Here is a 24159-nt window from a genome sequence, read left to right on the forward strand (position 1 = left end):
GGGGGTGTTGGGGGTTGGACAACAACATGTTTTCAGAGATGATTATTTGGATGACACGGGCACTCACTGCATCTTGTTTTGAAACTCACATAAAAATGAAATGTTACTTGAAAGTATTGTTTGCATTTGGCAGATGAAAACACATCTGACCAGAATGGGAAGATACATCATCATATTAATCATTCATATTCTGACTGTGTCCACAGTGGAAGATCAGACCAAAGGGACACACATGTCTAAAAAGTACAAATACACAAGTTAATAAATACTAAGTGAAAAATGAAATACTCACTTGATCAGGAGGATCTCTGTTAGCAGACCAAAAGAGGCTGCTGCCACTTTAAAGGTGCTGGGAGGAGGAGGGTCGGTGAAGGCGGTCATCATGCAATGAACAAGATAAGGCACCAGTCCCAGCAAAACAAACGCAATGATCAGCACAAGCCACGTCTGCCACTGGACGCTCACCGATCGCCATGGAGATCTCCTCTGAAGCTGGTACTGGATGAGACAAACAAGCAAGCAAGTCTGAGTCCTCATGACTTCACACAGTCACACTGAAAATCCTCAATATTCATCAACATGGTTCTTGTTTTAGATGCATAAGAAATAATAAAAGCTACAAACACATTTTAGCAACATTAGCAGCATGGCTCTGTGGATGACTGTCGGTTGGTGGGTCCACCACTTTGGTCCACGAATAACAACTATTGGATGGATTGCTATGAGGTTTTGTACAGATATTATTGTCCCCATAGGATGAAGCCTACTGATTTTGGTGATCCTCTGAGATTTCACCTACGCCACCATGAAGTTCACATTTTTGGATTTGAGTGAAGTGTCTCAACAACTATTAGATTGCCATGCACTTTTGTAGAGACATTCATGTCCCTCTTAGGATGAATTGTAATGACTTCAGTGATCCCTTAACTTTTCATCTAGAACCATCATCAGCTCAAAATTTCAATTTGTCCAGAAATAATTACATTTCCATCAGCCCAAAATGTATTTTGTGTGTATACTAATTACCAAATGTGAGCATGCTAACATGGTAAAATAAGGTGACCATGGTAAACATTACCTGCCAAACATCTGCATGTTAAGATTGTCATTGTTAGCATAATGATATTAGCATTTAGCACTGCTGTGCCAAAGTACAGCCTCACATAGCTGCTAGCATGGCTGTAGATTTAACCTGATAATTAGACTGAATAACAATTTCTGTTTACCTCATTCATTTTCCCTGACATAGTGTTCTTGTTTCTGGTCAGAAAAGGGAGTTATTTTGTTTAATTTTTGCCCAACCAGTCAGTTGCAAATGGCACATTGACGTGGAAGCTGCAGTAGCGGCTGCTAGAACCAATTTACATTTTTGATGACAAAGAAATAAGCAGATTTAAAGCTTGTTATACTGTACGTTGACTTACAACCACCTGCACAAATGCGCTATGCTTGTTGCCATTTTTCTGATGCTACTTGTCATGTATGTTGCTATAAGTAGCTAGCTATTTATGAAGATGACTGTCATGACCATTCATAATCCCGCCTACAAAGCTCTGATTAGTCGACTGTTTCTCCAACCTGCCGAAATAGCTGTTAATTGGCACAACAAAAGATCTCTCTGAATCACTGAACAAATCTGAGATGTGGGCAACGATTCAGAGGTCTGAAACCAGGCAAGTGGACTCTTAGTGTTGTTGAATTCTAAGCCAACTGTGAAAAGAGTTGGTTTCATTAATGTCTGGCAGATTACAGGCATAGCCCCCTGTGCTTAGATGTGTGTTTTAAACCAGTGTAACATACATGATGATTTGTCCAGACTCTAGTTGTAATAAACACTTCCTAAAAGTCTGAGATAAGCGTTTTCATCCTAAAGCCTCGCATTACAAGATAATGCCTGCTTACATTGTCTATGGTGACCTGCCCTGTTTGACACAAACTAGTGCACTGGCCAAATTGTGGTTGTAATTGGGTTTTAAATTGTGTAGCGTGTTCTCAGCTCAAAACAGTCGATATCTGCTGAGCTACAGAGCCAAAGAGTATAAAACAGGACAAGTTTTTTTCCCCCAAATGAAAATCCTAGTAACTGTAGTGTGATACCATAATGGAGAGTAAATTGTTCTGTGCATCCAGCATTTTTTTAACTTCAGGCTTAAAACAATTAAACAGATATAAAATACCCACTAGTAACATACACACATAGTCACATACATAAAAACACTGAAGCATGCATGCAGTCATCAAGCCAGCATGCAAACACTGCCTTAAATCCTGGCCAAATATTGCCTTACTCTGGAGACAAACCAAACCACTTGAACAGCGTTTGATTAGTGTCTGGAATTCATCTGCAAATGCACACTTGCCTTGTCCTCTTTCATGGCTGCTATTCATTAATTAGATTCTTTGTGCAACTGAGCTATCCTCAATGTTTAAGGTTACATCAGGCCTCAGTAAGTGGCTGCCTGATAACAGAATGCATCCATCTTCATTACTCAGCCCTTTCTGTCTAGGCTTGCTCCTCCACAAGTGAGCTATGTCAGTAGGTTCTAAGGAACTGATACATTTCATTGCATTTAGATCCTGAACTTTTGCCTCCTTTGATTTTGGTTGCTCTGATTAAATTACTGGGTTGTGTTTTCCACTCTTTAGTGGTGATTTTTCCTTCTCAAGGTGGAACGGTGGTGCAGCCAAATGGAAACCAAACACATTCTTTTGGTTTTTAGATGACCAACTCTCTTTATGAATCCACAGTAAGGATTGTCGGATAAACAGCCACGTAATTCGTAAATCTTCTGTTAACGTTAGTCTTGACTCGTTTATGCAAGACACATTCCATCCTGTCGTAGTGGATCAATTAAAAAAAAAAAGTCATTATTGTCAGTTGTGCCAAGCAAAGAAAGTCTGCAACAAGGTTCTTTTAAATGAATCTAGTCTATTACACGTTTTGAACATTTTGTCTGATCTTCAACATCAAGTTAAAGATCATATTAAGTTTATTCACTTTAAGTCATTACTTCTGTTTTAACTCATGCATATCATGTCAACCAATAATTTAGAAATGATTAAATTTGAAATGAGATTTCTATCAAATTACTAATTTAATTAATCATATATAAATTAAAAGCTCATGTTGAATTTATGAATCTTTTTGCATTTGGTTTCATGATGAAAACCAGTCTGCGTTTCTGCTGGTACAGAGGCTATTAGAGAAAGAGAGAGACAGAATAAAAAATGTAAGCTTATTCCATCTTTTTTGCCAAAGAAAGCCCAGGCATTCAGATAAATGTCTTCACAAACCAAAACACATGTTTTCAATCTTTGAGGAAATATGAATAGACTCAACTCCCAAGGTAACAACGGAGTGAATGTATTGCCACACTGTGAAGGCTTTCTTTTGTTATTTAGGAATAGAACCTGATAACACAAGCAATTACAATGGAACTAAATGTGGTGGTCAGTCCTTAAGGTTTGAGTGACTGAAAGCAATTGAACATATTTTGGTAACAATCTTGAAAAGACACATTTAATTGAGGCTGTTTGCATCACATCCATCAAGCGGGGCCTCAGCTTTTAGTCATATCAAGGCCAAGCCAGTTTGAATCAGGTTAAAAGCAGCTCAATATGTTTATTGTATTCCCTCTGCCAAATTAATTATCTGTGAAGAAGCTGAGTAACCATAAGGAGACAGACCATCACATCTGTCCTGTCTCCACATGACTGTGTGGAATGTAAGCATGTTTTATAATATTTTGGAGAGATAGAGAAAGACCAGTGGTTCAGATAACGAGACACAATGGTCCATTTATTCCTTCAAGGAGACATATGATTAAAGACACTGTATATGATGATATGTATCACAGACCTAGCAGACTCACCTGCCCCTTTTTTGGTTAAGAACACTGTCTCATCAGAAATTACATTTGCTGTGTGTCTAATCTGGAATTCAAATAACACGTGGTAATCCAAACACTGCACTGAGAAGAAAGCTGTAGCTTAAGAAGTCAACACACAATACATTAACCACTGGTTAAAAATCACAGTGTGTTAATTACATCCTGATGTTTTATGACTGTGACCTTTAAACACTATACCAATCAATCAATACAGGAGGGAAGCAGCCTATTGGGAATATTTAGATCCACAGATTCTGAAAGTAGGGCACTATTTATCCAAGTACAATCATTATTAATAGCTGGACAGTCAACCCAAATACATTTTCTGCATATTTTCCACCTTACCCCTTCTCCCTCCAGAAGTACAACCGCTACCACATACACCACCAGAGGTTCTCAACCTTTTTTGGGTAAAAGACCCCCCAGTAGGGAAAACCTACATTGCTTTATTGTAATACAACTGCATAAAACAGCATATGTATACACAATCAAAATGAACATGATCTTTATATTGCCTCTTTTTGCTCTCTGTCTTGGTTTTCTTCTCCTGTGGACCAGATTCTGTTTGACCGGTGTTTGAAACAGACAGTGGTTTGTTACCTTTTGGCCATTTCTCCATATTGCTAATGCTACAGTGAAAAACACTTCTTCTTCGTGTTTGTTTGTTTGTTTGTAGCTACATTTCAAGTGCTGTATGCCGAACCATGCAAGTCAATGTTTTCCACAACACATTCCTGCAAATGTTTCTCAATAAAAGCCTTGTTCAGAAATGAAGGGTTTCTGTCCACTGAAACACTAGAGGGCCTTTAATTTGAAATGGATACAGGAGGTGTTGAGTTCTGGATTAACAGTGTAATGCAGTAATTTTAAAAGGGCAAATGGGAGCGGATCAAAACAAGGCTTCGTACTAAAATATGACAAATTATCAAATAGAGGGAATGAAAAATAATGGCCTGCTATCTTCTGCAGCTGAGGTAAATAAAGGCCTTGGTCACTATTTGAGGAAATACGGTTTGTCTGTAAAGGCCATAGGATTTCACGGACCCCTTGCATTTACACCATGGACCACTAGGGGTCTGCAGACCCCCGGTTGAGAAACAGTGACACACATTGTCCAGCAAGGAGATAATTAACCGGAGTTATCACATTGGTACAGCAAAGGGAACAAAGGGACAAATGCAATATCATCCTTGTGAAGTCATGGTCAGACATGTTTGACCCATAAGTGACTATGATATTTCCCCTGATATTATATCAAACACCAATGATTATAACAAAAAAGTTTTATCGTAATGTTCTCAGATGTAATGCTCAGAGTGGAACAAACTGCTGCAGGAAAAAAGTAATGATACAACATACTCAATGCAACAACTATATAGCTTTCATTTTCATCCCTTTTTACTTTGCATTCTAGCACGGTATGTATGTAGCAGTAGCAGATGACACAAAAACAGGTGGCCGTCATTTTGCTAGCTGAAATTACAGTTGCTGTAATAAATGTTACCTCTGTAAATTAGGCAGAAATGTAATCTGAAGCTGATTTTTCCAGCTGACTTGTTTGAAGATGAGAAACCTGCAAAACAGTTCTAAATATGATTTGGTTACATAAATGACATCATGCTAACGCACTTAATGATAAAAAAGAAATCGCTAAAGCTTAGAGGTGCCATAATTGCACATAAGCACACAAAGGTTACATTTATGCTGTACTGTTAGTAATAAAACATGTTTTACTTTTATAGGGGAAGATAATTCAATATCTCTTCCTTGAATTCAATAAAGAGCAGGACAGAGTGGCTGATGTTAGCCTAAACGTTGTTATATATAATATATTGGATATATTGGGTTACCACCATAATTATTAGAAGTTATCCACATATGCTAATGTCAGCAGCTTTAGATCAGATAAATAGGGTTTGGTCAGTGTCCAGTTTTGCAGGTCCGGTTTACAAACTTAAACCAGTTTGATTTTATGCAAACCGACTAAAACGGCATTTGTCATTATGAGACGTTCTGGCAAATTAAAAAGTAGCCTACATCAGCAACCTGCGCCAACGATGCTAAATCCAACTTGTATTGCATTAGTAATAAGTGATATGACAAAGTGATTGACATAATATTATGTTTGTTTATAAACAGAGCCACTAGTGCCTGAGTACAAAAAAAAAAGATTGACAGGCCATGCGCAATTTAGCGCCGAGGCCGGCAACAAGGAGATCAAATTTCAGTAGACCAATCAAAGGTGGGTGGGGAGAAGACATTGCCCATGGCACATGGTGTGTTGTTTACTAGAAAGTTCATGTGTTTTTTGGGGAGATGAGACAAAACATGGCAGAAGTTAGAGTCAAAGAAAATGCAAACTGTGCAAATATAGCAACAAACTGATGAAAGAGGTGAGCCTAAAAACACAGATGAGGCAACGTGTAAACACTGCATGAAAAAAGTCATGGCAAAGGGTAGTAATACATCTAACTTGTATTCCCACCTGCGAAAATATGCCTGCATTGCTGCACAGATGGGCCCCACAGTGAAAGGGGGGCAGTCATCTGGGCTTACTTCAACACAAATGTCCATAGAAGGGATATTTACCAAGGGCTTGAAATGCAAAAGAAACAGTGCTAGATGGAAGAAGTGCACTGAAGCATCACTGCATTAGTTTATTTATTAGTTTGATGTTAAATTTTAGAAGAAGAAGTTGAATGGTTGTTGTGAGAAATAAAAACGCAATGTGTTCACTCAGTTGTCCTGACTGTGGTACCACTAGGCACTCATTCATGGGCTCTCATTATGTTCCACTACCAGTATCTGGCTTACTATCAAACCGGTTGGCCAAACCCTACAGACAAATACATTGTTTAATCCATTCCATATATATATATATATATATATATATATATATGTATATATAAATTATTCGTTGTTCACAGCTGAGGGTGTAGCCAACGGTCAATTCCACCTTTAGATGTCAAAACAAACTAACATTTGGAAATGAGGCATCATACACATTTGCATATGTGATAATATATGGCAAATTTAGCATTTGGCATATTTACTAACTAATATTTTTTTAATTACCATAATTCTTAATTGTACCTGCTGCAATGGAGATCTGAATTTGTTTTCTTGAACTGGCTCAGTACTTAGTGACCTTTTACTGGCAGTTATTGGTTTATTGACAAACTTAAGTTAGATCTCCTAATTTCAGGTGCAACACAAATTAACTGTGTAATGTGGAAATGCCAAACAGCTCTTGAGTCTCCCATGTACATGCTGCTTGTTTGCTAACAACAGGGATGAAGTTCTACTTAGCAGTACCAGGCTAGAAAGTCTATTAACTTATTGAGATTAAAAGCCTGATGCCTCCCACCCGCCCCTCCGTGGCCCCTTCCCCCGGCCAGCATCACACCTCCAAAGGAGAAAGGTGATTGATGAGAGCCATCAGGCAGCTTGGAATCTCTTCTCTCATTAGACTCCTTATGCATCTGAGCTGTTTCAACACACTGGGAGAGCAGGGCAGGGGAAGGGAGAGAGGAGGTGTCCATCCTCTGACTTTTTAGAAGATAAGTACTTGCACTAAAATATTTATCTTGTACATTAATCTCTGGGAAATTTATTTGCCATTATACTTTCCCTGAGAAAAAAAGAGACTTTTTTTTTTTAAATAGAGAAGTGTGGTTTCCACTCCCTAATCTTCATGCTCAGTGAGCTTTCTCTCTTTCGACTCTCTCATGGGACTGGTTGGAAATTAATGTCCCTGAGGGAGCGGTGTTTGGACAGTCAGGGTGGATCCTGTCATCGACCACTGAGGCTCTCTTGAGGAGGGTTAGCTGGAGTGGCAAAAAAGAAGGGAAAGAATTTTACATATGCAGTTCCCTAATGCAGATGTGTTCAATCACATTAATACTAGTGTAGCACATTATTATGTACTAATTGCCAATGGATAGTAGCATTACTATAATTTGCTGCTGATTAGATCACTGCCATTCTGTTCAGATAAATAATATCATTGTACCTAAAACAATAACCAAGATAAATGGTCAGAATCATTGCCCTGTGCGGAAACAATTTAGTTTAGTCAGTCAAGTGAAATGTTTTTGAGGAACTATGGACCAAGGAGGAACAAAGAACTATGAACCAACAAAACTATGCAGTGTAAATATCACATATAAAATGAGGAAGATACGGAAATCGTGCCTTTCATGTGATTGAAACATTAAAATTGACCGTTTGCTAACACAAGAGCGAAAGTGGAAGGAACTAATTATACCGTGACCATAACATAAACTGCAAACATTAGCATGTCCAGCTAACAATAGCTGACTACCTACAGTAGTAACCCAACCCTGTGTTACTATGAAGGCCATATCATTAGCTAATTACACTGCTTTGTGGGTTACAGCTTGTTTAATAAAAGCCTCGTTCATGAGTTGCACGTCCACTGAGGGGGAGCTGGCTGTTGATTATCAGTGTGCAAGTAATGTTAGCAGCTCAGTCTTGCTCTTTATCAGATTTGGGGAATTTTACACTCCAACAACCTCCACCAAACTTGTTACCCAAGATATTTCTTGAACATTAAAGTTTGCCAAACATTGATTAGTTCATAACCTCAAAGCCTTTTCTCATTGAATGTTATGCTGCATTCACGTGCTCCTCACATGGTCCCATTTCCCCAGTTGGGAAGTCATTCTTCTGACTTCAGTGTGTTCATGTGCTTTTAAGTCGTAATATGGAAACAACATGGATGCTACAAAGATATTTTATATTTTTTCCCCAGACTTGTTGCTGCAAGTCCGGGGATATGTAGGTTTATCATCAGTCTTTTAACATGGTATCACATATGTATCCCTCAAATGCATATTTAATACCCTTTTTACAGGGTTCTCTTTTAAAAACAAGTCAGCTGGAGACCACGTTATCAAACAACTCATGTAGCTAACATTAGCTTAATTAGCTAGCTACCACGGATAAAATTTGCTAGTGACAGTTTTAATATCAGTTGTGAAAATTGATGGTTTCCAGCTAGAAATATGAAGCCTGCTTTTGTCTAGGCTACTTCCGTTTGAACCTATTGTTTAAAAAAATTACTGACATTTTCAGTGGTAAATTTGCCACCGTTATCATTGTAAACTTTGTATGTGCCGTGTGAGAGCTTGACAGAGGTGCTCACAGTCAGTTGTGGCTGTGTGCGTCTTTGTGTGTGAGGAAGTGTAAGAGTGTGGGAGGATGTGCACGTGTGCATGTGAGTGAGAAAGACAGAGAATGCATTGTGTGAAACAGTTTGTGTGTCAGAGAGCGAGAAAGAGGGAGAGTTTGTCTGTGAAGGGTGGGGTTTTGGTCATCTGCCATCGGATAAGATATCCTGACAAGGCAATCAGAGAGAAACAAATTCTGCAGCCACACGGGTTCAACTCTCTCGTTCTTCACCCTGATGAGCTTTTGAAAAATGGAGTGCAGTTGAAATTGGTTTTGTATGAGAGCCTTCAGATCTGTCTCTTGTCAGGATTATTGCCACCTGTCTTCATTGGCTGCAAAGGTCTGTTAATTAATCTGCCTCTCCTTCTTAGTGGCCAGAGAGGCCCGGGGTGCAAATGGAACATAGTGCTGCCTTCCCTCCTCAGCATTGGTGTGTCAGATTAAAAGGTTAAATGTGCTATGCCAAACAAATGCATGTTTAATTTAGGATAAGAGTACTGTGATGTTAAGCAACATGTCTAATCAGTATTATTAAAATACTACATCATGTCCCTCTTTTCTAATTTCATGAGTGAAGCTCTTTAATTGGATATTCAATTTAATTTTGTTAATGAAAGTCCAGGGAAATTTGGTTTGAGGGACAGTGATATGTCTTGTGATCAATGAAGCTGCAAATAGAGCTCTTCAAAGATCTTCTCCTGAGTGATCGTGAATGTTTTTAACTGTGAAACTGCTTAGTAAAAAACATGACTTATAAAAAGAGGGACAATTGATAATTTGGCATTACATAAAAAAAAGCATAAAAGTAATGCAATGTGCTATGTTCTATATGAAGGTGGTCCTTGATAAAACATGTCAGCTGATATCAGTTAATGTAAGTGGAGGCTTGCAGTTAAGAGCACCAGCGTGTGATTCAGCATTGATTAATTGGACATGGATAGATTAATATACCACTGGATACCCATGCCAAGCTTATCAGAGTAAAAGTGTTATTACACAACCATCAGCTGTGATGCTGTGAATGAGCAGGAGGAACACATAGAGCATAGATGGATTTACTAAGCCAGGATACTGCAAGATAGGAGGTGTGTGTGTGTGTGTGTGTGGGGGGGGGGGGGGGGGGGGGGGGGAGTGAAATGGACTTCTTTCTTTTGTTGCATGAAGCCCAGTCACAATCCCACAGGAACTTGCCATTGGCCTCGGCCCTGCAAAATGTCAAATTGATCAAGTGTTAGCAAGCAGGGATTGTCTGCTGCCGAGTGTCTGCACCTGTGCATTCCTCTAAGCGTTGAGATCCCAGCAATTCTTGAAGGGAAGTTTGAACTTGGCCTGCTGTTTGCGGCTCAGGCGTACCCAGACTTGCCTGGCTGAGAGCAGCTTGTATTGTACACACTCCTGTCACTCTCTGCTGTTCCTTTGGAATGTAAACCACCAGTGTCACAGCAGTGTGATATACTAGGGCTGCATGTTTTGCAGTGCAGGTGCAGTTCGGGGTGCAGCACAGCCCTGTTTTCCCAAGTTACAGCGTGCAGACCGTTCAACATCACAACAGTTACTTGGACTTCACTGCATGCACAATAAAGTTTCTTTTCCCTTTACAAGTCTGAACAAAGAAAATCATCAGATAATGTTCATTAGATATTTTCCCTCTGAATGCATGCCACAGTACCCTTAATTAACAGCACTTTTACATATGTTTGATTAAAGTAAAAATGGGCTGTTGTTTCTCCAAGGACGTCTTTTCATGTGAAGAATACTTTTTCATTTAGCAGATGCTTATATGCAGAAGAGTGTTGTTGCCGCCCACAGGTATAATCAACCAGAAAATTAATAATCATTCTGCAGGACTACAATAAATCATTACGTTTTGGACAATTAATAATGGAGGCGAAGCTTGGGATGTCTGATTACAATAGTTACGATGCATATCATCAAGATTTAAATTTAACATTTCACAATGGAATTTCAGACACCAGTGCACATTACTGATGTTTAAATTTGGCATTAGGGTGGGTCATGGCAATTGAGGGATGGTGTGTATCTCCATTAAAACTCTAACCAAACTGCTATTGAAAAAATTACAGTGCAGAACTTTTTTCAGCAATAAATTTACATTTGATACAGGATAAGAGCTTTAATGCAGATGACGTGGATGACCTGCTGCTTATGGTTGTAATATTTCTGTAGTTAACAGGATGAGAAGCTGGTGGAGGATAAAAGGTATTTTTCTTATTACTGAATTTTACTTTCTACAAAAATTTACAGCAAACACTCCCCACCCCTTGATGTCACACGATGGATGTTAAACTTAACCTACTTAATAGAAAAATGCACAACATGGTATGCATGTATATCAAAGTGTACACAGTGAAAGACCATAGCTAATGCAAGGCACTTAGTAATGCTAAATGAAATTCAGAAATGAAAAGCATTAATGTTGTAATATCAGGTCAGACAGCACATCCAGGCCCAAGGTGTCGGAAACAATAACCAAATGTGTGTCCAGGGCCGACACATGATCATTTCCAGTATCTATTCATGTGCTTGTGTGGAGGGGTTGTCAAGGATCGTGACAAAAGGTATTTTCAAATTGTAGTGTGTCTTAATCATATTAATACGGTATGATTTCTTGGGGCCATTCCTTTTCTCTTTCCTCAAAGCCAATTTAACAATGTTTGCTCATCTGCTAATGTGGATAATTTAAATAGAATATTGAGAACAATTTAGTTTTAAAAAATAAAGAGCAAGATTTTTGACTGCAGCCATGCACGGAGGAGAGAAAAATCAATTATGTCTCCTCATCAAGGCTATTTCTGTAGAGCAGAGGCTATACTTGTCGTACATACAACTTTTTGGAAATATCCATGGAAACAGTGTTAAGCTTCAAACCTAACTAGGTGGGCATTTCACATGGCAGCGGGAAACGCTGGTGCACTACTGAATGGTCATAGCTCTGTATGGACCATGAACATTGATACAAGTTCATTTTACTACTTTCAACAAACCCACATAAGGTTGGCTATTGTTATTATTGTTAGCGGCTCAAGCCACTGTGCCTAAAAACCATTGTGCTAAAAAGTTTGCATTCCCTTTGGAAAGTTGAAGCTAGTTAGCTAACATTGGCGCAAAAGCTGGTAACTGCCTGTGTGGACGTTGGACTTGAAGTGATAAAACATATCATATTTAGTGCCCACATATTGCACAAATCAAACTACCTGTACCAACATTGTCAGTTGGTATCAAAATGGTATTGGTATTTCCGCCCTCTGGAGAACACTAATGTAGGGGGCGCTATCACTGTAGTTCTATTTGGTAATCACAATTTTGACCAAATAAGCACAGCAGTCAAAACAAACATAAATAATAAACCAATTTTTAGTAAAAAAAACTTTAATTTCAGTTCAACTTTAATATTGACCTCAACAAGAGTACTAGCTTGCAAGGTTACAACTAATGGGAATTCAAAATAAACAATAAACAACAAACAATACCACTTCATGTTTATTTGCAAAGAAAAGCTGCTAACATTGAGGGCCTTGTCTCCCTTCTTCTTTGGCAAAATAATTGCAATTTATGAAAAAGGCTTTTTTCTCTGACTAGCTGGTAGGATCACCAGTAAATCAACCACACATGCAAAAGCTTGACTTCTAAGTAAAAATCCCAAATGTTGCCATTATTTTTACAGCACCCTCACATCCCAGGTGTGCAGATATCTTACACGCTGCAAGGCTAACCTACATTGGCCCCTCTCAGTTTTGACATCAAGCTTTCAAGAGTCAAAGAAGAAACACCAAAGAGCACGGGGGTCCAATACCTGAGTGAGGTAGTCAGCTCATTGAGTGGACATAAACTTCCTCTGAGAGGGATACACCTGACATGTGATGGGAAGGGGGAAAGAAAAAGGATTAGTTAAACTCACTCAACCTTGGCTGACTCACAGTTTGTGGAACCACAAAGTAATCTCAAGCACATTCACTTCGGAGGCAGCTTGATGAGCCCAGGCCAGTGATTTATTCATCTTAGGCACGTTGCGAGGCTGTAAGAATTTGTCAAGTTAGAATCCTAATTAAAACTGTTAATCACAGATTCCTGTTTGTTCAGCACTCGAGTGAAATGAAAAATGTGATCAAATTATTCATTGCTCCCTTTCAGACAGGTAAGTCAGCATAGCCCGGAGCGTCAATGTGCCGCACAACTGTACAAAGTTTTTTTTTTAAAAGGCTTATGAAGACTTTAATCCCTGACTTTTTAATTTATTTGATATACATAGAAATGAGAAGTTGACATCAACAATTTAACCACCTGATCAGTTTGAGTTTATCCATTTATGTAGATCAGCATAAGTTGAGACATCTAGAAAATGGGCTCCAGGCAGTGTAAAGTATGCAGCAGACTGGATCAAAGTGCATGCTCAGAACTCACAGAAATGTGCTGCTCCTACTGAGAGTGAAGCCTGCAGCTACATTACACTAAGGTTAAGTGATTAAGGAAAAATTGCTTTATTTTCTCATCCCTAATACTTCATACGGCTTACCAGTCCTTGTTTTTTCATCCTGTTCAGTTTGCCTCAGTCATTGTGTCATTTGTGCTTCTTAAGCACAGGTCACATAATAAGTAATGTGCTATACTTCTGATCAAAACAACATACAAGCTTGGATGAAAAGCCCTGTCTCCTTTTAGTATTACTGTACTTGTAGAAAGGAAAACCAAGGAGTCTAGAAGAAGGGCCCAGCAACACAAATGGTTGTATCACCTCCTGCTGTGATGACTCTATCAAAAGAAATGTGGACACCAGCAAGCAGTCAATCTAAAGACCACTAGTGGGTTCCTTTGATGTACAGTAGCTGCCTGATAACAACTCCAAAAATGGATGAAATATTGCATCAGACAGTTTGACTGAGACATTTTTCTAAGTGTACTACATGGATGCAAGACATTGATTATTGAGAGGTTAAAGCGTGCTGAGTGAAAAGTCCTCTGAAGCGCTCATATCATGTCAGAATTTTGTTCCAACCTTAAATAAATACTTGAGTTGTGATCCTTAAATATAATTTTTGCTCATGTTTAGCAGTCACACACACAGGTTAGAGCAAAGAGCTGTCAATCAGTATGATTTACTGTCCTGTAAGCTCCAGTAGGATCCAAATGATGGCTCCACAGGGGAAGCTTGAGTTAGGCCTCGCAGGATGAGGTGGTAAGAGGTAAAGCCTGACCAATAAATCTGCTGGCTGATATTAGCTTATCACAAATATAAATGGTCGGATACATACAGTACATACAGTGGTACAAACAGTGTTAAAATTACATTTTGACACAGGGTACCTCTTCAAGATCAGGTTATAGAGCAGGTCTTTAATAATCAAATTTAAGGGACGCATATCAAAAATGTTAGATTATGTCATGCATTTATGTTAAAAAATATATATTGGATGACATATCCTTATCTTTTTTTAAAACTCTCAAATATTGATATGGGTATCAGATTCAAAAATTCAGTAAGAGATAGAAAAAATACATAATAAATAGAATTTTTAAACAGACATGTTTTTTTAAGTCGTGGGTGCCAACATTACATAAGGAAGCAGGATGTGACTGCACAGCAGAAGGTGGTGAATGACTTCAGCAGTCATTTGACCATTTTTGCCAGTTTTTCATGGTGAGCCATTATGTTGCAGGATGGACAAACTCCAGCCTCTCAAGACATCAAGTGCACCCTTTTTTCAACAGGAAAAGGAACATTGCTAGCTATAGTGGCTGAGTATGTTTTAACAGGTAAGGAGAAGAAATGCATGAAGAAAAAAAGCAGTGTGCTTCACTAATTTTAGGCAGGAAGATTGTGTTGCAGGCGTGCAAACCCCACTGAGTTGTAAATATCAATCATTATTGATATGACTGGGCTGGTCTATATTAGTCCATGAGACAATCAAGGTGATTTAGGTTAAATCTGTAAACCTCTTATTATTTACTACTATAGTAAATAATGTGTTTAGACTGTAATACCGAACAAAAGTGAGGGCTTTCCCCTACTGTCAGGATGCTCAAACACACATCAGATGTACTGTAATTCAAATAAGCTAAAAAGCAGTATACACAGATCGTCTGCTTTTAAGCCCAATAGTGAAAGCTGTTAAATGTATTGAGTTACTGATGTTACACGTTCACATGTTGCTGATGTGATGTATTCAGTGTGAATTTTAGGTGAGATAAAAACTGTTGCTGTTGCAGCCTGCAAGCATCCTGTGATGCCACTTCATCTAAAAATCTAAAATACATATAGTACATGTCCAATGTTCAGATGCTTATTTAAAGTGGGTTAGGTTAAAATGATAGCATACCTGTTTACAGAGAACTAGCCTTAAGTCAGCTTCAAATAGCAGTCAGATAGAACACAGAAATGTGTAAAGAGTAGGGATGGGTATCGTTAGGATTTTATTGATACTACTACTCTTATTGATACTCCTTATCAGTTCAGTTCTTTATCAATACTCTTATCAGTTCTTTTTCACGACTAATCTATCGATCTATATTTTAAATATAACTAAATATTGTTTCTAGAGCAGCAACAGTAATGTTTACAACATTAAGTCACTATATAAACTCAATAATATCTCACTGTAAACTAATCTAAAATGTCAAAATCACAAATAATATTCCTGACATCAAAATACTGAGTGAAGTTTAGAAAGAAGACCTGCCTACAGGTACTGCTGGTAGAAGGAAGGGGGTCTGGTTTGGAGGGGGAGCTGCTGTCTCAGTGAGTAGCTGTTTATTCAGTAGCTGAGTAGCAAGTTTACAAAAATTTGCCAAATTTTAAGATGTGTGGCAAACTAAGATAAACAGACTACATACAGACAGCTTTCATTTTAGCTTGTTTGTACCAATTCGCTATTAGCTGAACTAGGCGGCTGTGCTTATGTAAAACATACCGGCGGTGGATGAGAGACTGCAGACAGAGCAGGTAAAAACATCACTCTTCTACATGTTTATGCTTATTGAAAAGGTGTATTGATAAAGTATTGGCTTTTTACTTGCAAAGGTTTATTGCACTCACAGTAATGATTTGAGTTGTTGTCAACTCTGTGTGTGTGTGTGTGTGTGTGAAGGAGGTGAGCCCCGCCCTCGGTCAAACAGTGACACAGAGAGCAGAGGAGAGGACAGAGGAGAGGCTGCAGCATGATAATAAATCACACCAAAACGGGTTTTGGGGGGCATCCCTAGTTTAGAGTAGGGAATAATCATTTCAAATAAATCAAATGAACTGCCTTGGGCAAATGTAATTACTGAATTTATTTCTTTAAGTAGTTGGATTTTTGTTTGTGGCTGACATTACAATGTTGATTATGCTGTAAAACAAGTGTCACATAATGTGTGTGGACAATGAGCAAATTATTTAATCTCTTAGTGATTATCTGTTTAGTTTGGTTGGATTGGACAGCTGACAACATTCAAACTCCAGCATGCCCCAAATCGCCACATCAAGAGCCAAACAAATAGCTTATCAACCCACTGGAAACTCTCCAGGGACTCCACTTTGGGAAACTCCTGGTTAGTGGATAATAGTGAAGAATGTGTGGGGGATACTGCAGATTAATTGGCCTACTTCCTCCAGTGTGACATCCTGTCTCAGTCACCAATGAAACAAGGCAACTGTAAAAATGTACAAGATAGGGCTTGTCCAAAGAAACCAAACCCACACAGTAAGGGAAATGAGGGGCCTGGTGCTGCACACTAAGTGGCTGTGATAAGATATAACGCATTACATCATGCCATGGTATATCAACATGCAGGTTAGTGTCTATAACTCAACAGCAGTTTTTGATCACTCCCAGCCATTCCAGTCAAATGTAAAACTATAAAAAAGGGCAAGATTGATGTAACTAGGGTAAGTCTATCTAGGCCAAAGCTTACAAGATAGAAGTCCTGGAGAGCACTGAGTAGTGAAACTAAATACAGCAATATCATGCTCACTGATAATACTTATACAGGGGGTCTTACTTTAGCTTTATCTAAAAAGATGCTTCTTTGGGTTTCTTAAAATGATTTTTGACTCCAGCACTGCAGGAGTTCGGATCTTAAAAATCTAAAAAACTAAAGGCTTGTTTCGCCCACATGTTGAAGAGAAGAGAAATACACTGGCTTTGTACGGACTTTAAATCATACGCAAGGGTTTCTGGATTTGGAGCATTTCCCTCTAAGCCCCTTGAAGGAGGATCTGAAATTTCTGATTTTAGCAGCTACTAGTGGAAGAAAACAAACATGCAACAGTATAGTTGCAGATAGAATTTCTTCTCAGTGTTACACCAGGGGCAAAACCTATCTAAAAATCTATTTATTATTATCTAAGTCAAAACACTGGGCTTTGATTTAATATCATTACAGTATGTTTGAATAAAGAAAACAATACAAAAAGGTGATACAATCTGTGTGCAGTCCTTGTTCTCCATTTTTAATATGAAATTTTAACATATTTATAGAATAGCCTATAGATACAGTATTGGCCTCAGATTTTGACCTCAGTACTGTTAACAATATTTATAACAAGGCACAATCTTTCAGTTGAGGAGGTACAAATTATGTACAGTAAATCAAACAGTTGCTTAAGGTCCATTTATTTTCTAAAACCTAGAAAAACATGGCCAATGTTACCCAAAGCCACCCTGCAGCACGAGGGTTAAAATAAGAAAAACAAGGGCAGTGCTGATGACTGCAGATGATTTTGGGGATTTTTTCTATTTGCTAACAATATATTCATCCTGCTCTGGTTACTAGATATACGTATGCTCTGGTCACCAAAGTTGCAACTAACCATGATGCACTGACTACAGTAGTTTATCCCACAAAAAAACAAAATGCAGAGTTAGATGGGTATAATTACAGCAGTCCAAATATGAATATATGGCACTGCAAATATCTTGTCAAGGGCTGGTGACATCAGTTCTTTAGGTGAACCTAGTTTCATTGAGCTCATGTTCTTTCAAAGTTTGGTTATCCTCTTTTGATGTGTAATTGGATTGGTTTAGAGAGAATTAATGCATGTGCATTCAAAATTTCTTAACCATTTTCATTCCTCCTCAGGGTCTACTTATTACATGACTGGATAACAAATATTCAGTACATTAATGGCAAATAGCAATAAGCCAACAAATCAGAGACTACCAGAAATGATCAGGTAAAGTACTATAATATTACTTCCTTAGCTTTATTTATTGCATGTTACTGTGATAATGTGATGTTAGCAATGCATTTCAACTTAATGAGCTGAGACAATGGTAAATTAGCAGCTAGTAAATTGATACATTGCTGTTCTTTTCACTGATTTTTCCTATGGGAATCTGCTGCTGCTGATGGGCCCATGCTGAGAGTTGTAACATTTTTTCTGACTCTTGGGCCTTTGTGTCACTTCCCTGCAAAATAAATAGGGGTAGTTATTTTCAATTGGTGTCTATAACTTCTGAATAAAACTAAACTGAATTTAGAATTAAAGTTATGTTAAGTAAATAATATTGTAATATTATAGCATTATGTATATACAGTTTGGCCATCATCACCGTTTCCATATGTCAATGGATTATTACTACATCAACCAAAGAGAGATTTTGGTAACACTTTATTTTGCAGGTCTGTATTTCCTAACAATTTCCTGGAGAGGATGATGTAATTTGGTAAACATTTTAGGGAAATTGAAGTTCTGAGGCTATTTATTGAGTTGGTATAATTGTGTTGAGTTTAAAAGCTGTTGTTGATTTCTAGAGGAATTTTCTTGAAATAACTGCTCCACTTAAACCTATTAAATATTCATTCATAATTCATTTATTATTGGAAACATTATTCTCCATAAATATCGAATTGCCTGTAGACAGATTGCCAACTTTTACATGTATAGTGAACCTGCTGTGCTCTGACTAAAAGACTCTAGGTTATGCTAGCTTGTCATTTAATTGGAAATAATTCACTGGAGGGGGAACAATTCAACACTGTCTATTTTACCTAAACTGAGAGCCAAATGATATAGTTCTTTCTTGGAAAGTTTACTTAGAAGTAGAAAGTAAAGTAGTATAGGAATTTACGGACCTGTAAAAAGTGTTACCATGATTTTCTCCCCCTTGTTCTATTTGGAGCGGGTTTAGAGGCCTAGTTGTAAAATTATCCAGTAATCCAAAATAAGAAATAGTCAAACTGAAAAAATAAATACAATTGTTTATCATATCGCCACCCATCACATTTATCTTACTGATCCCTGGTTGGGAACCACTGGTACAGACAATTCCATATTACAGTATATGTATAATGTTGCTGTGCAGTCAATAACATTTCGAAATAGAGTAGAATAAATGAGTCTGGTAATATAAGTGCAACTCAAAGTGATGTCTGAACAACTAACTACAGCAACTAATTGTCGGAGCATTTTTAAATGGAAGGTGTGGTTCAACATGGGTTACATTTACGAATTAGTCCGAGTAGCTGTCACTCAAGTCCTCTTCATCTGTGGCAAATATCCTAAACCTCAGCTCAGCTTAAGGTGTTCATTCTACCATGTGACATACCCTGTAGGTGAGTGGTCCGTACTCTAAAAGCCCATCCAGACATAGATGCGTAGCACTGGTGACCTTTAATTTCATTCAGACTGTGTACAAATGACTTCAGCATAGCCCATTTAAGGAAAAAAAGCTTGTGAAAGAAAGTCTTTGCAAGATTGTAGCTACTCTGGGTTTCGGCACACTGGCATTATCTACTCCCTGGCTTTAATGACTTCCTGCCGAGAGGAGCCACGGTGAGAGCCTTGGCAGTCAGACTAAGAATAGCATTAGACACAAGGTTATCTGGGCATTACACTCACTGTAACATGCAATTAACTCTACTCCTCCATTTTCATTACACAATTATTCATTAATGTCAATTTAATTTTATGCATTGTTCTACATGACCAAAGCCTGATTACGGGGCCCTTGCACTCCAATATCCCAAGTTAACTGGTGCCAGCCTCACTTGCAGGCCGACTAATTGCAATTTAGCCCTAGACAGCACCTCCCTCTTTAGGCCCTCCTTAATGGAGCAACTGATTCACAGACAGGTAACGATTGGAAAGACAAAGTGCTTCTCTCTGTGAATGGAAAACAAATGCACTGCTGCTAAGCTGGTTTCTTTGTGATAGCACTAACGTCTGCCCTGCGTATTGAGAGAGGGACAAAAGGTAATATGTTTCCTTAAATCCTATTTGTCTTCCAATTCTATCTCCATATAGAAATAAGAAACTATTAAATCACACAGGAATGTCTATACAGCAGGAGCAATGGAATTTAGTTTATGGACAGATAACAATTTGCATTTGCAACGTCAAGATAAAGGTAAATCTTACATTATGAACTCGCCAAAAATATTCTAAAATGGTCTAAAGATATTGGAAAGAATACACTTCTGATCCATTTATTCTCTGTTTGGGTTGTTGTTGTATTCAGTTCTGTGACTCCCCCTGTAGCTATAGCCCTCGTACTTCTTCTAAAAGTTTGGGCCTTACCAGCTTTAGGCAACAATTGTTTTTGCAAAATATATCAGGAGAATAAAAGGAATCAAAGGAAATTTACAAAGAGTGAAAACTGATGCTTAGTTGACGGTCTCTCTTCCATGTAGATATATTTTCATGCCTCCATTGCTTAGCCACAAGGCGCCTGATGAAAGCAAGCCTAATTTATATATATTTATTTATATATATATATATATATATATATATATATATATATATATATATTTAAAACACAGTGATAAGGGAGCTAATGTTACGTTTGTTGCTATGCAGTACTGCTGTAGCAGTAGGAAGCTGCCTAGTTGTAGACAATTTCTGTCATCATGCCAACTATGGTTAAGTTTAGCTTATTGGGTTAGAGAAGTTTGTGTATCTCAGTCAATTTTGGTGCAGTGTTGTTGGGAGTTTGGTTAGGGAGGCTAACCAGACTAGCCGCCTATTCATTGGCACATGCCAGTTTATATACTTGTGTGAGGCTGTGGTTCACTGATAATCTAGCATTTGGTTATCCAGCAAGTTGCCTTGGAAGCAGATCCTAATGAAATTTGCTACAGTAGCTAATCCAAGGCCATAATTATGTGTTTACTTTTGGTGCCTTAGGAGGCTTGTGCTGCTTCCTGTTTCCCATTTCAACAATGGAGGTGGTGAGTACAGAGTTCCATAATCAAAAAGGCCAAAATTATGAGAATAAAACCCAGGTTGAAATATACCATAATTTTACTTTAAATTTACTACCTCCGCTTAGTCCATGAGGTAGTTTTCATGTTGTGTATTTGGGCAAGTCAAGCTATGGGTTGACTGGTGACCAGACTATGCCCAGAAAGCACCTTTCAGTGGGAAACCTGATGATTCTGCTCCGGGAGACATTATCTTGGCTATTGTTGAACCAGTCATAGTGGTCTTGTTTAACCATGGTTTATCTTGACTGGACTTGACTGGTACAAAGTAGGTGGACTGCAGTGCTCGCCATTGATTGTTCAAAACAATAACTGTGTTTCAACACCAGCACTGAAAAAAATTGACTCTGTAGTTGTTTCATTACTTTGGGTCAAATGTTTAAATGTTGAAATACTGTTAACTGATCACTATCTTGTGGTGAGATGCCCGGAACAGCAGTGATGACTGTTGAAAAGGCCTGCAACCCAACAAACGTCTAATGAGACTTTGATGGGAAGGCCTGGTGGATGACTTTGCCTGGAAGAACCACACCTCAGAGCAAACATTTTCTTTTATGTGGTTGGGGGTTTCAGACAGAGTCAACACAAGGAATACTAGCCAACTTGTGGTTGGTCCTGTTATGGCAGCAATCCTAAAACTTGCTGGTGAACACTGGTAGCAAAGAGGCTGAGGAACAAGGCCTACTGTGTCTGGTTGGACTGGGTGACTCTGGTGAGAGAAGAGAGTTTGAGAATGGCTAGAAGTGAAATGTGAAGAAAAAATAAAATGAGAAAATGAAGATATGTACTTTGTAAGGCTTGGTCCAAGATTCAGCCTTAAAGATTTCAGCTGTCCCTTCTTGCTAATTTACTTTCATTTGTACAGTTTCTGATGTTCAGCAAGAAATGTTTACCATATTTACATGCTAACATTTAGCATGTTGGTATTAGGGGTGCAAAGATTAACCAATAAGTATTGAAAAATGTAGCTACATTGATACACAACCACAGATGAAAATCAAAGTCTACATGAAATTTGTAAAAAAACAAAAAACAAAAAAAAAATCAAATAGAAAAAGGTGATGAGCAACTTATGCTACTTCTAAGTGGTCTGTACCTCCTCATCAACTCCTATTTCTACTGAAGCCATGTGCAGTTTTACTTACATGACATGAAAAGGATGACAATAACTCAGACATTGATGAAAACCATATCCAGTAAGCAGCATGTTAGTGAAGGATTTCTCCTTCTCATGGCCAAAAACTTTATTTGATTCACACTTTTATTATTATTAAAAAAATAAAAATATCAAATTCTACTCATAGCTGAATCAAATTGTTTCTAATTGTTTTTTTGAATTGTCTTATTGCACATTCTATCTACATAGTTTTTGTATAGGACCATGGTCTGTTTGTCTACATGTGTGTTGAATCATCTGAGAGGGAGCATACAGATCCCTAGTCAGTGTGCTTAATGTTGGATAAATTTCAACCTGCTGGTTGTGCTTGATGAAAAGCTAGGTAATCACCAAAGTCATGAGGATTCGTCGTCTAGGGATCATGAATGCCTTAACCAAATATCAAGGAAATCCATTCAATGTTTTCAAGATAACTCACTCTGGACCAGACCAACATCAATATCCCCAGAGCCACATTGGTAGCGTGGCTAAAAAAAACTACGACTGACCTTTCAGTTCCATGCATCTGATGGTAATTAGGTGCTGCAATACCAGTGTTTATGAAGGTATTAACACAACAACTGTTTTGGCTTTTCCTCCCATCCTGTCTCTGTCCTCTATAATGTCTTTAGAACAGCTAGCAGTAGTGTTTTTGTGTGATAGCTAAAACCATATTTAAGGGCAGAAAATTGTTTCACACTCTTCTGTCAGGAAATGTGCCTCATGCAATAATGGTAAAAAATTATAAACCACGAGAGACCATTTTTTTCATACACCTGACATGGAACACATGATTAAAGAGTGCAAATTTGAGGGTCACCCGAGGCCAATTGGACCTGTCTTTCATGCACTGATTCACATCAAAGACTCTCAGGCAAGACTCCTCAAGGCATACAGTATGTGATCAAAGCACTCTCCTCTTTGTAAATTCTATTTTATGCTTGTTGTTCATATTATGTTTCAGAGTAACCATACAAATCTCATGCATAATTGGGAGGGTAAAAGACATTTTAATTTCTCCAGAACCATGTTTCATGCACAAAACAAGAAATTGTAATGTAAGATAATGATTAATGTACTTCTTTGTTGATTGACCATTGAAAAGACTACTCTTTTATTCTTCTATTCTGCAGACTTTGTAAGCAGTAGGGCAGCAATTATTGTTCATTTTCAGACTGGGAGTAATCAAGGCCTTCAAAAGAAAATTAGATAATAAGCATATAAAATATGAAGGGAAAGAAACAGCCAACTAGAGTCTTCACCGGGAATAAAAGAAGATGTGATTAGCATGGCCAAAGGTTTACAACATTTTGTTTGAATATAATAGATGTAATTACTTTCATGTTGAATTGAATTCACTTCATAACAATATATCAGAATGAGGTGAAATATGTCTGGATTAAAGATGTGTTTTTTCTTTCTTCCATGTCTTTGCTTGGAGTGAATGTGGATCATATTGCAGTCAGTTGTTGTTGTTATTTTTATAAGCATAAAAAATATTTTAAATAGCATGGTAATTAGATAAATGCTTTTTTGCTCTTACATCAACATACAAATTCAGACTGCTAGAGGAAAAAATACTGCAAAATCATTCAACATGTATGATGTGTGTAGTGGCTTTCATTGCCCTTGAGAGCCTCTGAAGTAATCAACAAAAGTGCTCTCCATGAGGTTTGACGTATTTGCTGCTCCATCGTACTTCTCACTACACTGAATTCCTCT

At 38.0% G+C, this 24159-nt stretch overlaps 1 protein-coding gene across 6 annotated transcripts in view; it reads right to left on the reverse strand.

Moving 5' to 3' along the window:
• LOC122988543 overlaps positions 1-24159 on the reverse strand; it is a 155503-nt gene that overhangs the window by 9874 nt on the left and 121470 nt on the right. For all 6 annotated transcript variants that reach the window (XM_044360916.1, XM_044360918.1, XM_044360914.1 and 3 more), the window contains one exon: positions 293-498. In XM_044360916.1, the coding sequence (XP_044216851.1) occupies positions 293-498 (206 nt within the window). The remainder of the gene's footprint in view (positions 1-292; positions 499-24159) is intronic.

The sequence above is a fragment of the Thunnus albacares genome, chromosome 9 (assembly GCF_914725855.1).
Source record: "Thunnus albacares chromosome 9, fThuAlb1.1, whole genome shotgun sequence".
NCBI lineage: Eukaryota > Metazoa > Chordata > Actinopteri > Scombriformes > Scombridae > Thunnus > Thunnus albacares.